Source organism: Rhipicephalus sanguineus, chromosome 8, assembly GCF_013339695.2.
Source record: "Rhipicephalus sanguineus isolate Rsan-2018 chromosome 8, BIME_Rsan_1.4, whole genome shotgun sequence".
NCBI lineage: Eukaryota > Metazoa > Arthropoda > Arachnida > Ixodida > Ixodidae > Rhipicephalus > Rhipicephalus sanguineus.
In genome coordinates, this window is record NC_051183.1 from 28223091 (window position 1) to 28238203 (window position 15113).

General features: G+C 42.7%; 1 protein-coding gene across 1 annotated transcript in view; it reads left to right on the forward strand.

The window, feature by feature from the left end:
* The window catches only part of LOC119401597 (isoleucine--tRNA ligase, mitochondrial-like), a 35138-nt gene that overhangs the window by 10777 nt on the left and 9248 nt on the right, over positions 1 to 15113 (forward strand). The window contains 13 exon segments of the mRNA XM_037668498.2: positions 428 to 603; positions 1000 to 1239; positions 3179 to 3333; positions 4369 to 4471; positions 4869 to 4962; positions 5516 to 5621; positions 6526 to 6628; positions 7312 to 7440; positions 8172 to 8303; positions 8922 to 9028; positions 9183 to 9261; positions 9263 to 9332; positions 10068 to 10264. Of these exon segments, the coding sequence (XP_037524426.1) occupies positions 428 to 603; positions 1000 to 1239; positions 3179 to 3333; positions 4369 to 4471; positions 4869 to 4962; positions 5516 to 5621; positions 6526 to 6628; positions 7312 to 7440; positions 8172 to 8303; positions 8922 to 9028; positions 9183 to 9261; positions 9263 to 9332; positions 10068 to 10264 (1691 nt within the window).

Here is a 15113-nt window from a genome sequence, read left to right on the forward strand (position 1 = left end):
GCTGAGCGCGCCAATTTTCGTGCTGCTCGTAAGAATTGAAATAAAATTCCGTACCACTAAATATTTTGCCGTTTTTCCTGTTTTTCGGCTCTTACGTTTCCCGTCTCTTCCGTTTATTTCCTACGGTCCCTTCAAAAACGTATCAGCGGGGTTCTACTGTATTTCACTCTAGCTTGGCTGCTAAAAAGCAGATTATAACTTTCTGCTGGTTGTCCCCTGTTTACTCTTAGTGCGCTCTCAGTGCAATCCTGTTGACAGACAGAGCGAGAAGTGTACATTGTAAAAAGAAAAAGAAAGAAAGAAAGAAAGAAAAAAGGTGACTATTCCTTCTGGTGCTTAAAATGAAATTGACATATACAGTGTGGCTGGAGTAAGGGTGTATCTGTTCTTTATTTTTCAAAGTGTAAAATTGTTGATTTATTCGCAGGAAGCGACATACTGTCCGACTCAACGTACACACATCCCCTGTATCGAGACAAGGAACTGAGGTTTTTGCCAGGAGACTTTGTTACCATGGATAAAGGCACGGGATTGGTCCATTCGGCTCCCAGCCATGGCTTTGAAGACTACCAAAATGCTCTGAAGCATGGCATAGCTATGGAGGTATCCTCACCCATTTTCTTAGCTGATCTGCTGTCTACAGTCGATATTCTTAGCGATTATATGACCTCTTGGTGCAGAACAAACATCCAGAGATTTTTCCAGGGTAGCGACCTATCACTCTATACAATCGAAAATTTTGTTATTAGTTTCCCTTTTGCACTGGGAGGACACTCATAACACGTCTTTTTGTTTGCATTATACAGAGCTCCAAGCATTCAAAAGCTTAAATGAAATGGTGGCAGGCATCAGGGTGTTGTAAATAATTTGCTTTAACTTAAATTTCCCTACAAACAAGTTTCAGTTTTGGTACCTGGGAGACGAATGCGTCACGAAGTCATTTCAGATTTTCATATATGACTGAGACTTTGGTGCGTACATTTTCCTCAATACCGCCAGGACTGTCTAGTGGACGAGGAGGGACGTTTCGCGTCAAGCTGCAGACTGGAGCTGCGCGGTCTTCCAGTGCTGACCGAAGGCTCGGATGCCGTCACGAAGCTGCTGGCCAATCACGTCGTCCGGACCGGCAGCTACACCCACAGCTATCCTTACGACTGGCGCAGCAAACAGCCCGTCATCGTCAGGTCCTCTCGCCAGTGGTTCATCAACCTCGACGACGACATGAGGCAGCGGGCATTGGTAACGGACGTGCTATGAGCTATATAGAACATTTTACATAACACACATGGACAGCACCATCTTGGGCTGTTAAACGAATCTTTTCTTATTTTTTGTATACCACGACATGAATGAATGAGGCTATGAAACGTCGAGTGCACCAACCCAACCATTTTCATGCGCATGCATCTGTCGTAGCGCTGTTCATTTAGTTGTTAAAGATACAAAACAGCAAGGCTACATATCAATATGGCGGCACCGAAACCCACCCATAAAATAGTCTATAAGATACCTACCATTGGCGTAGCCAGGAGGGTTCGGGGTGTTCAACCCCCCCCTTCCCCCGAAATTGTTCAATTTTTGCATGTGTAGATATGTGCACACACATACAAACACAAGCCCAAACACACATAAAGGTTGGTTATCCCCCCCCCCCCCCCAAAAAAAATATATGTAATATTTTGGCTATGCCCCTGATGCCTACATTACGCTTCTCCCTAGAATCACTTTTAAATAGGGCTAAATCCATTGAGCATTGCGACGCTGTGACACACCACTAAATTTCAATCAAGATTGTCGAGCAGTTTTAATGTTCCCTTGAAGATCTCGTTCAAAAGTATGGCACTCTGCTTTGAGTATACTATTGGAGTCCCGTTCACCTCCCCATTGAATATATTGAATGCTATGCCACGATCTGCCCCTGCAAATGCACATCTCGAGTGGGAACAGTAACTTCCTGCATTAGCGTTAAAGGGACACTAAAGGCAAATGTTAAGTCGACGTTGATTGTTGAAATAGCGGTCCGGAAACCTTGTAGTGCTACTTTTATGCCAAGGAAGTGCTTATTTTGAAATAAAATCACGTTTTAGTGGTCCGCATCGCTTTAGCGTACTTCAAATCACCCGCCTGAAATCCGACTTTCATATGTCACTGCTGCCGTGCCCAACGTTGCCCGCCTTTACTGCGCGGCCCGCCGACACTAGTAGCAGCAGAGCGAAAGAAGCGGGACCCACAGCAGCAACAACGGCCACCGCAGCTCTGACTTTCTGTCGGAGCGACTTTCACGAGCGTGCAAAACACACGCGGCAGTACGCGATCCCGAAACTACCACTGAGACGCGACCACGTGAGCGAAGCAGGGCGCCGGGCGAAGCGCAGTTCGGCGAAAACGGAACCTTTGAACCACGCGTGCCGTTCCCCATGGCAATGCCACAGAGGTTCTTTTTTCCATGAATCAAATGGAAACGAACAAACAGCATTTTATTACGTCTTTTGATGCACGGAAGGTTCTTTTTTTGTTGCTGCTAGTTTGATTACTAGTGATTTATTGTAGGCAGACTCTCATACGTCATCGGGATCACTTCGAAAATGTCCCACTCGTGGCGCTCATCATATGATACATTTAGCTTAATTTCTCGCTAAGTAGGGCACTGCTGTCGATAATATTGCCGTTTTAGAAGTTGTAATACATCGAGCTTTCACTCTGACATAAATTGTTATTTGCCTTTAGTGTCCCTTTAATATTCATGCAACCAGTGTAATGCGGCGAAGAATACCGATCGCGTAGTGAAGTAAGCGTTGTGCACTGAAGCACGCCACCTGCAGTGTTCATGATCAGGAAGAGGACTGCCACGCAGATTTCAGAATGTGAAGGGCACCCCAGTCTGGTGTGCAGCTTCCACAAAAGAGTGTCGATAAAAAATAAACAAGTATACTTTTACGCATTCGGTGCGGCCTTGCAGAAATAAGTTAGCGAATTCCCGTGTTTCACGTTATTAAGAGACTTTCTGAGACATTGAAAATTTCCAGAACGGTAATATTTTCCACCTCAAGTTACTTATATGCCAAACCGTCTTGCAAGCCCCCGTTGAATTTGTTGCATCTGGGTTTGGCTGTATTCTGTCCATTTGCTCGAAAATTGTTGCGCCTATTTACTGATCTTTTTGTCCCCGTCTCAAAAGAGTTGCCTCAAAGGAGTACAGATCCTGCCGGAATCGGCACGCACCATGTTTGAAAACCAATTGGCGCAGCGACCCCACTGGTGCATCTCCAGGCAACGGTTCTGGGGCGTCCCGATACCGGTGGTCTTTCAGGACGAGAAGTCGCTCACTTCGAGGTGATTGCATGTTGCTCATTCACTAGCTGCCTAAATTTGAAGTCGAGGTTTTTGATGACAGTTGCCCGACTGTTAATGATCATGGCTCAAGCGAATCACGTGGACACTGATTGCAGTAAGAGCTAAAGGACTAATACTTTCTAAAAGATCACGGACTAAGAAAGTAAAGATATTTGTGCTCCACCATAAGAACCATTCACAGAAGCAACTTTTAGTTTTCAACTTTTATTCGTTTGGCCTTTGTTTTTACTGCAGTTAATGCCGGTGTTTTTACCAACTCCCCATGTGATAGCCTATATGACCTTTTGGTTATCGTAGTACTTTAGCTGTTAGTTCTTGAGCTCTTCAGCCCTTACCTTAAGGCTTAAACGTTTTACTGTAGTCAATGTCAGTGTATCTTTACAAGGTTTTCATGAAGGAGCTGAACTTTGTTTAGTTCATCATTTTTACTGTTCTAATTTTTACTCCTTTAGCACTTTAGCTCTTACTGTGACTGGTGTCCTTGTACATTTACGAATGTCAGTTCCATAAACTGCAGCGTTGTCCGGATAAAGCACAACATATTCTTACGCATCTGACCTACACAAACTCATTTTGTTTGTACTTTGTATTAGTTGTACATCTGATGTGGCCTCAACTTTTCATCCAGACTTCTAGCATTTAACTTTCAACCTATTTTTCTTCCTGGATTATTTATCGCATCAGACTACTGTTAGCTCTTCTATATGCGCACATTATTACACGCACTTTTAACCTAGCATTGGTGTCTGTACGAACAGATATTTAAGCTCTGCATTTAGTCATTTACAGTGTTCATTTCTTGCTTGTGACATAATGAAAAGATGGCCACTATTGTATTGCATTCTATCATACCATATATTGCATCTCTGTCAATACCATATGTTGACATGATAGAGACACCTTTGTCATATTGACCCTTGTACAACTTTAGTGTGACAGCAGGTCATATAGTACTTCAGTTGCATCCGCATTATGTGTCTATATATGCTTGGCATTAAAGAAATGAAATTACAGAGAATTCGTCAGACATGTCTGCAAGCTTATGAATGCAAGAGGACCGGATATCTGGTGGACGGCCAGCGACAAGGAACTTTTGCCAGATGAAGTCCGCGAACAGGTCTGGAGCATCGCCTTTTTTCTCCTTTTCTTTGTGTTTAATTAAAATGAATTAAAACATGAAAAAGGTTAAGCCAAGCTTCAATCAGACTTGAAGAGCACAGGTTGTCGAGAGAGAAGAGAAAATGAAGAGAAAGTGTTTGATTAGGGAAATGACATAATGCGTGTGAAGTTCATAGTGATAGAAAATTCTGGCAGAAACTTTCATTTATGAGGTTTCCTATTAAAAGGTGTGCTGTGGTTGTGATTATCTGTCGCTCAAGCTTTTGAACATGACTATTGGCTTAATACTGTTATTCCAATGAGCTGGCTCGATATTATTATTGCTTTCAGCTGTTATTAGTTTTGTGCTGGAACTCAGTTGAAGTAATGTATTTTTTGTTTCACTTTGTTTTCAGCTTGGAGTCTGTAAGGATGCTGCGTTAACACGAGGCCAGGACATTATGGACATCTGGCTCGACAGTGGGCTCAGTTGGAAGATGGTTCTTCCAGGTGAGTTGAAGAAAAGAAAGATATTCAAACTACTCAAACTAGTTCAACATAAAGTCACACGCTCGCTTATGCATTCGCCTAAGGCAACTCGAAAGCGAAAGCCATCTTGTTCCTTTCCTTCCCAGTCGATTGCATTGATCCCCTCACCAAAATGAAAGCTTTCCGCACTTAATGTGGTTTTACAATGCCTTCGGGATCAGAGGCATTGGAAACTTTCTGCACTTCACATGGTTTTGCAGTGCCTCCGAGATCAGCCCACCTTTGACCAAGCAGTGGTGTCGTGTGATATCATCATGATGCCACAAATTTCGATGTCCTGTGACGTCATGAGGACGTCGTGATGTGACATTATCGCATGATGATGATTTTTGTGCACCACTTGGGTTGACACCGCTACCGCCGGTTACTTTTTGTGTTTGATGAGGCAGTCTAAGGCTTTCGCCTTAATAGAAAAATGTTGCTGCCTTAGTCTGTTGTGTTAAACCTTAAAAGTGACTGGTTCCTGTACACATCCTTGTCGCACAATGTGTACGCTGCAATGCAATTGTTTCAGAACCTTGCCAAGCAGACGTCTACCTGGAAGGCCTCGACCAGGTTCGGGGCTGGTTCCAGTCTTCGCTGCTCACAAGCGTTGCGCTCACGGGAAAAGCACCTTACAGGTAATTGCACCAGTGAGAATTAAGATCAGAGTGCGAGGCACCTACTATTTTGATATTTGATAGGCACCCAACTCAAGTGTCACTACTCTAGAAAGAGTGGGCCTAATTATTGTTTTTCTTTTATGCTATAGCAATTGGGCCGTTTTAGCTAGTTTTAGGTCATCATTTAACAGGAGTAGTACATGGCGACACAGTGAGAGGAGATACATTGAAGGCAGCTCACCAGCTGGTACCGGTGGCCCTGGACAGTTTTGGCAGATGTAATATTAATAATAGCTGGGATTTGATGTGCCATAACCACAATATGATTATGAGGTGCGCTTTAGTGGAGGGCTCGTCCACGTGGGGTTCTTTAACGTGCACCTAAATGTAAGCACGTGAGCCTCTAGCATTTTGCCTCCATCGAAGCGCTCCGCGGCCGGATTCAACCTGCGACTTTCGGGTCCTCAGCCGATCATCGTAACCACTGCACCACTGGGTGACTTGGCACAAGTAATATTGCAAAAGCTATTTGTATCTTTCAAGCAAGTTATGGCCATCTAAATGCTAGGCCAACCACCGCAAAAATGCATCTCGGCAGCACGCTAGATGGCCTTACGAGAAGCATTTTCGTCAGAAGCATAGCTGCCGTATACATTCAAACCTCAATATAACGAACACGGATATAACGAATTATCGGTTATAGCGAAGTAAATGAAGAACAGTGCTGTCATATATACAGCATTACAAATAAACGTTTATAACGAATTTTCGGATATAGCGAAGTTATTTTCGTGGCAGATGTGACTTTGTTATAATGAGGTTTGAGTGTAACAGATTAATTTTGTATATTACGCTGAATGATCGTCATTCCTTTCTTTCTGTGTGTTCTTTTTTTGCAAATCGCTTTCTGGCGAATGACCAGAAAACTGTACATGCACGGCTTCACTCTGGACGCTGAGGGTCGCAAGATGTCCAAGTCACTCGGGAACGTCATTGACCCTGAGATGATAACGAAGGGTGGAAAGGTGAGTGTGTGTTGCGACCCTTGCTTACTAATTAAATAACTCATGTATCTTTAGTGCTTAATTAAACAACTTGTCTTGTGACCTGCTACTAATAGCTTGTAACACTTCTGGTTTAGTCAAGACGAGTGATTTAACAAATGCATAGAAGACTTCGACAAAAACACCAATAGCAGTGAAAGCCAGAAAAGGAAAATGATAGCGCTAGCAATGCTCATCGGTGATGTTAATGAAAAGCATAATGGAAGAGACAATGTTGTTTAGGATTATTCAGTTGGTTTCTGTTATCAACAGATTTAGTTTTTTTCTAGCTCTGTAGCTAAGAGAATTGATACGGTCTATCCGCTAATGCTTATGTACCTGATGAAATGAGATCTGATATAAGGGCTGCTGTGTTACTTTTTTGCATGAAAAGAAATAGACAAAGCCAATCCTACAATGATGTCAGTGAAGATATTCCAGAAGGTTCCTTAAGCAATGCTGTACTGTCTTATGTTTATGCCATAACAACCAAAATTCACTTAGGATCTCAGGAAATGAAAGTAGCAACAGTAACTAATGGAAAATTGTTATGTAAGATTAGATTTACTTTTGCAAATTCAATGTGTTAACTGAACTGAGTTTTTATACATAAAGAGTTGATAGTTAAAATACCCATTGTTTGCTGCTTTCATTCCTGTGTTCAGGATCTCAAAAAGGACCCTGCCTTTGGAGTCGACGTGCTTCGGTGGTGGGTTGCTGCTCACACGAGCAACCATGAAAATGTTCCTGTCGCCAAGCACGTCCTAGCAGAGTGCCAAGAAAATGTTGCCAAGGTCTGAATCACACACCGCAAACTTTTCTACTTGTTTGGCATACCATCTTTTCAGTTTCTGACTCTTTCTCTTGTGTGGTGCAAGAGGTGAAAAGAAGGATTAGAGTCATTGTCAAAACAATCTGTTAGGGTTTTCATCACAAAAACAAACGCTTGTACTCGTGGAGCTTTTCTTTTGTATATGTACTTTAGCGCAGAGCACAAAAACTAGAATGCAAAAGAAAACCATGAAATTAAACGTTGCACAGTGGTGGAAAAGAAGGTATATACAAAATTTATCGGTGCAAGCTGAAAGGAATGAAATGCCAAACCATCAGTCACAGAAGTCTGGGCATCACACAAATATGACAACTCGATGAATGTGCTACTGTCATCTGGTCGTCTTTCCATCAGAAATATATTAAGCATAAACATTGTTGACAGGTCAAACAGCATCTATACTTTCATTGGACGGTTAAGGTTGCAAGCGCATTGCTCCGACGTTCAAACACGGACACGAGAGAAGTCAAGACACCACAAACGCCAACTAACTAGACGGCATTTGTGGTGTTTTAACTTCTCTCTTGTGTCCATGTTTGCACGCCCTGTCTTTTAACATGACTATGTGTTGGTCCTGCCTTTCCTAAAGCATATTGTGAACTATCGGTAACATTCCGTGGCCAGTTTCATTATATGATGGGTCAATACGTGGACATTTGCGCTGTTTATTCATGTATCCTTCCATATCTACAGATCAGGGGCACTCTGAGGTTCTGCCTTGGAGCCCTCTCCGACTTCGATCACTCGCATCACACGCTGGCTTACGAAGAAATGCTCCCATTAGACCAGTTCATGCTGCACCTCCTACACGGATTTCACGCTCGTGTAAGGCTTTCGATGTTTTGCTTCTCTTGCGAGTTGGATTTTCACGAAGCGACGCCAACATGGCAAAAGTGGAATGTCTTCAGCGGCGTTTCGTTCGCATCTTGTATGGTAGGTTTCTCGGAAGATGAGTTTGCTACAACTATGGGTGTATGTTGCACACCTTTAACACTGAGCCCTAAGAAACGAGGCGTCAATATCGCGATTACCTCTTTATGTATAAAGTAGTCAATGTGTCCTGTACATGATTACCATCGGCTGTAGCGTTCATGTGCCACGCCCAAACTTGCGCAGTCTCAATGTTTTGCATATTGAATCAACCCCTGCTGCTAATGCTCTAACGCGTCTTTTAATCCAACAAACTGGCTTACACGATGATGTTAGCATCTTTTAACTTCCATGTACTTTCTCTGACTGACTGAGTGACCACAATAAAATACTAAACTTTCTCAGTGCATTTATGTGTTAAATACTGTTATTATCTCAATTTAAAACGAAGATAGGTACATTTTGTTGCAGTTAAAAGTAGCTGATGGTGTTTATAAGTGACCCATATCATTACTGCTCCCGATGAAGCATGTCTTGTTCACGGTGCAAGCTCTGCTACGTTTTATTTCGCAGGTTACATCACTCTATGACGAAATGAGGTACAACCACGCCTGTTCCGCAGTGCTAAACTTTGTCGTCAACGAAGCATCGTCTTTCTACTTCCAAGCTGTCAAAGACAGGTAAGTGTCGGCCACTTGAAGTTGAGACTAAGTCAGAATGGTCAACTGGAGCGATGACCTCAATCGCGCGTGATCTTTTACCTCTCTGGCATGTGTGCTAGGCATAACCCAAATTCCCACTCTTGATATTTCTGCCTGTATTCTGCATTCGCAGGCTTTACTGTGATGTGGAGGACTCTGCGAGTCGGAGGTCCTGTCAGACAGCTTTGAGCCACGTCCTGGACGTACTGGTGAACGTTTACCGCTCCGGTTGTTCCACACCTCGCGGAAGAAGTCTTCTACCACCACGGAGACCCTGGCAGATGCAAGTTTTTATCTTAGTAGTACAGTCAACACATCTAGGGTGTGATGTTTCATGCTAAAAGAGGGCGCCATGGCCGTGTTAATGACACTAGGTGCTCCAAACACTGTACGCAGCGGCATTACATAAGTGTAGAATATAGCTAGCCGAGATAATCTGATACAGACTGCTGAATATTGCAGAGCACCATATTCGTCACCCAAGCCGAATGCATTTCGTATGTTTTTTTTCCAATGCCACAACATGAAGTATAAATTTCCATTCTACACATTCTCATGGCTCTTTGTTAATAATGCCTCTATTAATAATGGTGACAATATTTTTTTCCTAATGCTAGCTTTCCAGCTTTCAGTTAGCAACATTTTCGAGATAATTGTACTAATTAGTTTTTGTGTATTGAAAAAAAATTTCTTGCTTGCTTATTTTCACTTCTTATGTTGCCTACTTCATATTGTTCACTGGTGTTTGTTTTGCTTGTGCTAATTTAGTATTCCTCTGAAGCTCCACCATAGTGTAGGCATGAATAAGTGAAATAAATTATTTAAATTGTTGTTTACAACTATTCACAACATCTAAACTACCCGAGCCAAATTTATCCATTTCAATTGCTACATCGCTCACTGGCTCATCTCTAGCTTCGTAAAGTAGTCTCGAGTGGCTTTTCTTATAGGTTAGGAGTCTGTGTCCTGGTAGCTAATTTTCCTGTTCGTTTTCTTTTTTTGTCCGTCTTCTGAGCAGACGATACCGGTGTATTTCGTCGCACGTGGCAAGCACCTCCTGATGGCTGGGAACGGCCGGAGTTCTCCGAACTAGAGAAGCCGCTCGCAAAGCTGAGGGAAGCCGTGAATAAAGCTGCTGCCAAGTCTCGGCCATTGTTGCACGATGTCAAGATCGTCTCTACCAGCGGGGACAGCCATTTTGCCAGCTGCCTCAGAGTGAGTTCCCTTACTACTCTTGAAGCTTCTACTAGAGTTCCAGTACACTGTACCCTTATACATCTGTGACAACTATGTGATAATGGCGAGCTGCAGTGCTGTAAAAAGGCCAGAATCCGTGCAGATATCCATACTATTGTTATGCGTGTTGCGTAGCACTCGCATTGAAGGTTTGTGCCAGCAAAAGGAGTGCTTTCTCGGTGCCTTATACTAGTTAGCACTTTCACGTATGTGGTCACAAACTTCGGAGCCAGAAGTGACTCACGTTACGTATACTTCATCTCTCCATTGCATTTGGCCTGAAATTGCAAATGCACTGCGCAACAGAATCACCGTAAGGTGTGAAAATGCATTCAAAAGCATTTAAAATTTCAGTATGAGCCAACTGGCTTGCAGAAAAGCACTTATTGAACGCACACCTGATCAGAGAAAAGCACGAGATTACAACAGTGCTTATTCATTGCAGCTCCTGCAGCCAGAAGACTCAGCCATCCACTCGGGGCTCACCGATGTGCTGCAAGTGGCTTCGGTCACTTTCGAGCAAGTCGACGAGCTGACGGCGCTAGTGGATTCCGACAAGGCTGTGACCTTGGATGCAGGTCAGCCCTCTGGCAATGTTCGTGTGTTGACAATAGTCAATACTAGGTCGATGTGTTTGTACTGCAGAAGCGGCCTTTCAAACTAAAATGCTCTGTTACTGCCCCATACTGAAGTGCACATTGAAGAGCACAACTTCCATGAACGAGAAAAAGGCGTGAACGTTTAGGGCAGGCTTTGTACAGTCGGTGTGGAAATGCCCACCGACAAGTGATAACTAGTGATTGATGAGTGAATCTTAAGTAATTGCCAGTCAATCACTGGTGATGGCACAAACTTTTTGACGGCGCAAGCAGGTTCCAACAAGGCTGTAATCTTAGATGCAGGACAGCCTGTTGGCAACATTTGTTCATTGACAATTTTGTGTCAATGTGCTTTGCATTGCAGTTGTCAGTGGCCATTCAAATTAAATGCTCTGTTACTGCACCATACTGTAAAGCAGCACATTGAAGTGGACAACTTTTATGAACAAGAAAAAGATGTGAACGTTAAGGCAGGCTTTGTACAGTCGGTGTGAAAATATGCACCCACTAATGATCACTAGTTATATAGTGATTCAACAGTGATTGACTAGTGATTCACTTGTGATTGACTAGTCAATCTCTAGTGAATCTCGGAAAGTGTTCAATCACAAGTCATCACTTTCAGAGACAGTCCTTTTTTGCAGGACCTAATGATTGACTAGTGACTCATTTGTCATTGACTACTCAATCACTAGTGAGCACTTTCAGGGGTGCAGTCCTTTTTGCAGGAACTAATGTGGCTCTGTGCCTTACGTCCATTCATCACCATGACAGCAATGCGACAATATCTATTATGTCGCTTTTCCCAGAGGACGAAAAGGTGCTGATCGCGCTCGAGCTCACAAAGATGGCTGCCTGCGCACGGTGTCGACGCAACATCTCCAGCGAAGAAGGCCGCCTCTGCAACAGGTGCGAGGACGTTTACCAGCGTCTGCACTTCAAGTGGGACCCCCTCAAGGGCGATGCTAACGCAGAAGGCAAGTGCATGCTTCGTCCATAGATATGGCAGTATACGAAGAATGTGCTCTACCGTAATGGTAAAAAATACTGGAGACAAGCATCATTGGCCAAACAAGCATATTAGCCACTTAGTAGGGACATCGGTAGAAGTGAAGCAATTTGGTTGTCATCAACGGCACAAATTGGACAAGATCGGCCCACTGAGTGGAGCAATACGTTAATATAATGCACAGTGATATAGAAACTTTATACAACAAATTAAATACTAAATCTGGAAACTTTCTTTCCTGCCAACTTGGTTAACAAACATTGGACATGACGACAGTATCTTTGGCTTTATTATATAATAAAGTTTCACTTGTATTCTTGCGAAGGTGAATCGAAATGGGGTGCAACATGCCTAGAATACTTGATTTGATAAGCATCAGCCCTGGCCAAAACTGCAAAAGGCGTAACGCTTGTGGTTGTATGGTAATGTTTAATATGTCCTGTAAAGTTAAACGTATGTGCTCAATAAAGATTGTGGTGCATATGGGTTATAGGACAAAAATTAGCGCAAGGTTCTTTTGTGCTTCACATGAACGATGCATTAGGAGGCAGCAAGTGAGGTTACGGCGAATGCGATTGCAGGAATTGTTATTTAAACTCATATATTAGGTGCTCCAGTTCATATTAATGCATAAGTCCATATTACTTAGTATAAATTGTGCTACAAAAGATTGTGGGCACAAGTTCCCGGCGAATGTGAATTTCTGCCCCAATGAATCACTCTACCTCTAATTTCACAAATCACCAAGAAGTACTATGAATTTAAAATTTTAATTTGATGCTATATGCTCAGGCTTCACGGCAATGCAGCTTCTGTGAAAAAAAATATTTTGTCCCGTAAACTTTTGTGCCTGAATGCACATAACTTGTGATTACATGCACCGGTGCTATTGAATACAGCTGTAGGAGTGTCTTGAATTTGCTTTGTGTACAGTCGACATCAGAAGTTCACGGACCGGAGTATCTAAGTGCCGAATATTTCCACAGACAGGTGCACAGGATGGTGGTTTAACTCCCATCCAGCATTATAGCTGTATGGATGATGTGAAGCTAACATCATTAAGAGCTTACACGCTGATATTGGTGGGAAAAGATGATCAAATTTTCTATGTACTGATTTTGTTATATCTAAAACTGCGCTGCATCCGTAGTCATTGAGATCCAACTGTGCCAGTGCTATATGTGAACAACACAGTGTTACACATAATACTGGCAGAAGCCACAAAATTCTAGAAAATTTGCCGCTTTCCGAGATATATGCATGCTACAATTTGTAAACGTTGACCATGACTGTACAGTGTGATGTTACATGGCGAGACAGTTACAAAACTTGTAGATTCTTTAAATGTGACTATTCCTTACAGTGACCTTGGTAATTTTTCATCTTGCCTAATCACTGACGCAGCAAATTTCTCTGCAAGAAAAGTGCATGCAGCAGTGACACGTGAAAATAAACAAAAATATGCAGATTCATTGCTCTCCATTTGAATTCAAAAACCGCTTTGTACATTTATTTTTCTTTACAGAACAAGAAGACAAAGTCCAGACTAAGTCACGGACGTAGACGAAGTAATCATCCTAGGCTTTTGTAATTACAATCTCAGTGTGTGCATAAGAGAATAAAAACTGTTTCACTTCCACGTCATCTTGCAGTGTTGTGCGTTCTGAGCGAAAAAAAAGTGAGCTCACTGCAACTATTTAAGCGCTCCACCACAAATAACGCTGTTGCAAATAAATTCTGGCTGTTTAAAATCGACATACACCGTAAAAACACAGTAACCGCTACACCAAAATTATGACCATGACGTATTTTACAGTTTTTGTTAAATGCTTTTGAAGCAACTGCAGAACTTCAGTCGCTCAAAGCGTGAGGCTAACAAGGTCAAAGCACTCGGTTCAAAGATGTCACGTGAGGAGGCTTCAAAATTTTTAACAAAGACTGCAAGTCTTCAAAACCATCTTTCATACACTGCTGTAAGCACAGACTTATAGACTAAACACTAGTCACTTTTTACACTGGTCTCTTCTAGACTGCACACGTCATAGAGAAGATGGCGCGAATACCTGAAAACATGCTCTCTCCACAATACCTGCAACATACACGAGTGCTAGATTTTAGACTTGCTGCTGACAGAAAAACAACAATCAAGAAGTTGTGCAGAATTCTAAAATGTGAGAACACAAGCTGACAGTCACTTTCAACAACACCAAACGTGAACATAGCGCAGTATGTCTTTGCCGACAAAACTTGAAAAAGATTCAGTAGCACCCTTCGTAAAAAGAATTCGGAAGAAATACAGACACCCTGCTACCATAATAATGTGCTTTTGACATTGGCAGTGGAACCTCATTGATTCGAATTACAGGGGTACCCGAAATTTGTTAAAATTGAACGGGGTTCTACCTAAAGAGAGCCTCTTAAAATCACTGACAATTGGGCGAGTTGGTACAGATGCATGGCTTCAGAACGGCGCAACAAGGAAGACGAAAAGACGAAAGATCACACGAACACAAGCGTGTGTTCATGTGATCTTTCGTCTTTTTGTCTTCCTTGTTGCGCCGTTCTGATGCCATGCCTCTTAAAAGGTAGCACTTGGCGACCTGTGTGGTACTGTATGTTAGTGTCTGCCTATGACCTGTATCTCGATGTAGAAGAAAAAAAAAGACACCCTGTTACCATAATAAAAGTGCTTCTGACATTGTCGTTATTAAGACAGTGCAACCTAAAGTCTACGGTCGCTTACAACCTAAAAATAAATATAAGCTCTGCCCACAGCCCCCGCCGTACCACGCAAAAATAATTTGCGTAGATGTGTTTAAAACAAATGGTAAACAATTTAAATGGTGTACTCTACTATGGGAGAGCGCTAAGCTGCGCCGACAAATATTAAAGGGGCCCTGCAACACTTTTTCAGCATGGTCAGAAAACGCTGCCGGCCGGTAGTTGACGCTCCTGAGAACACTCGAGCCAAACATGATAGTGCAGCATGTGGTCAGGAATTTAGAATTAAATCCTTAAAGTCAGCTAGAAATCGCTCCCTCTTCTTCAACAAATGATGCCAGAAAACCCAAATAAGTGCACCATACACCCTAAGTCCATGGCCACTGGCTGAATTGAACAGCGTGAGCTGCTTGGGTATGATGGCTGCCGTGAAATGCTGCCATGTGCCCACGCGCTCACTCGCGATCACACTGAAAGTAAGCCGCGCGTTCGAAGGAAA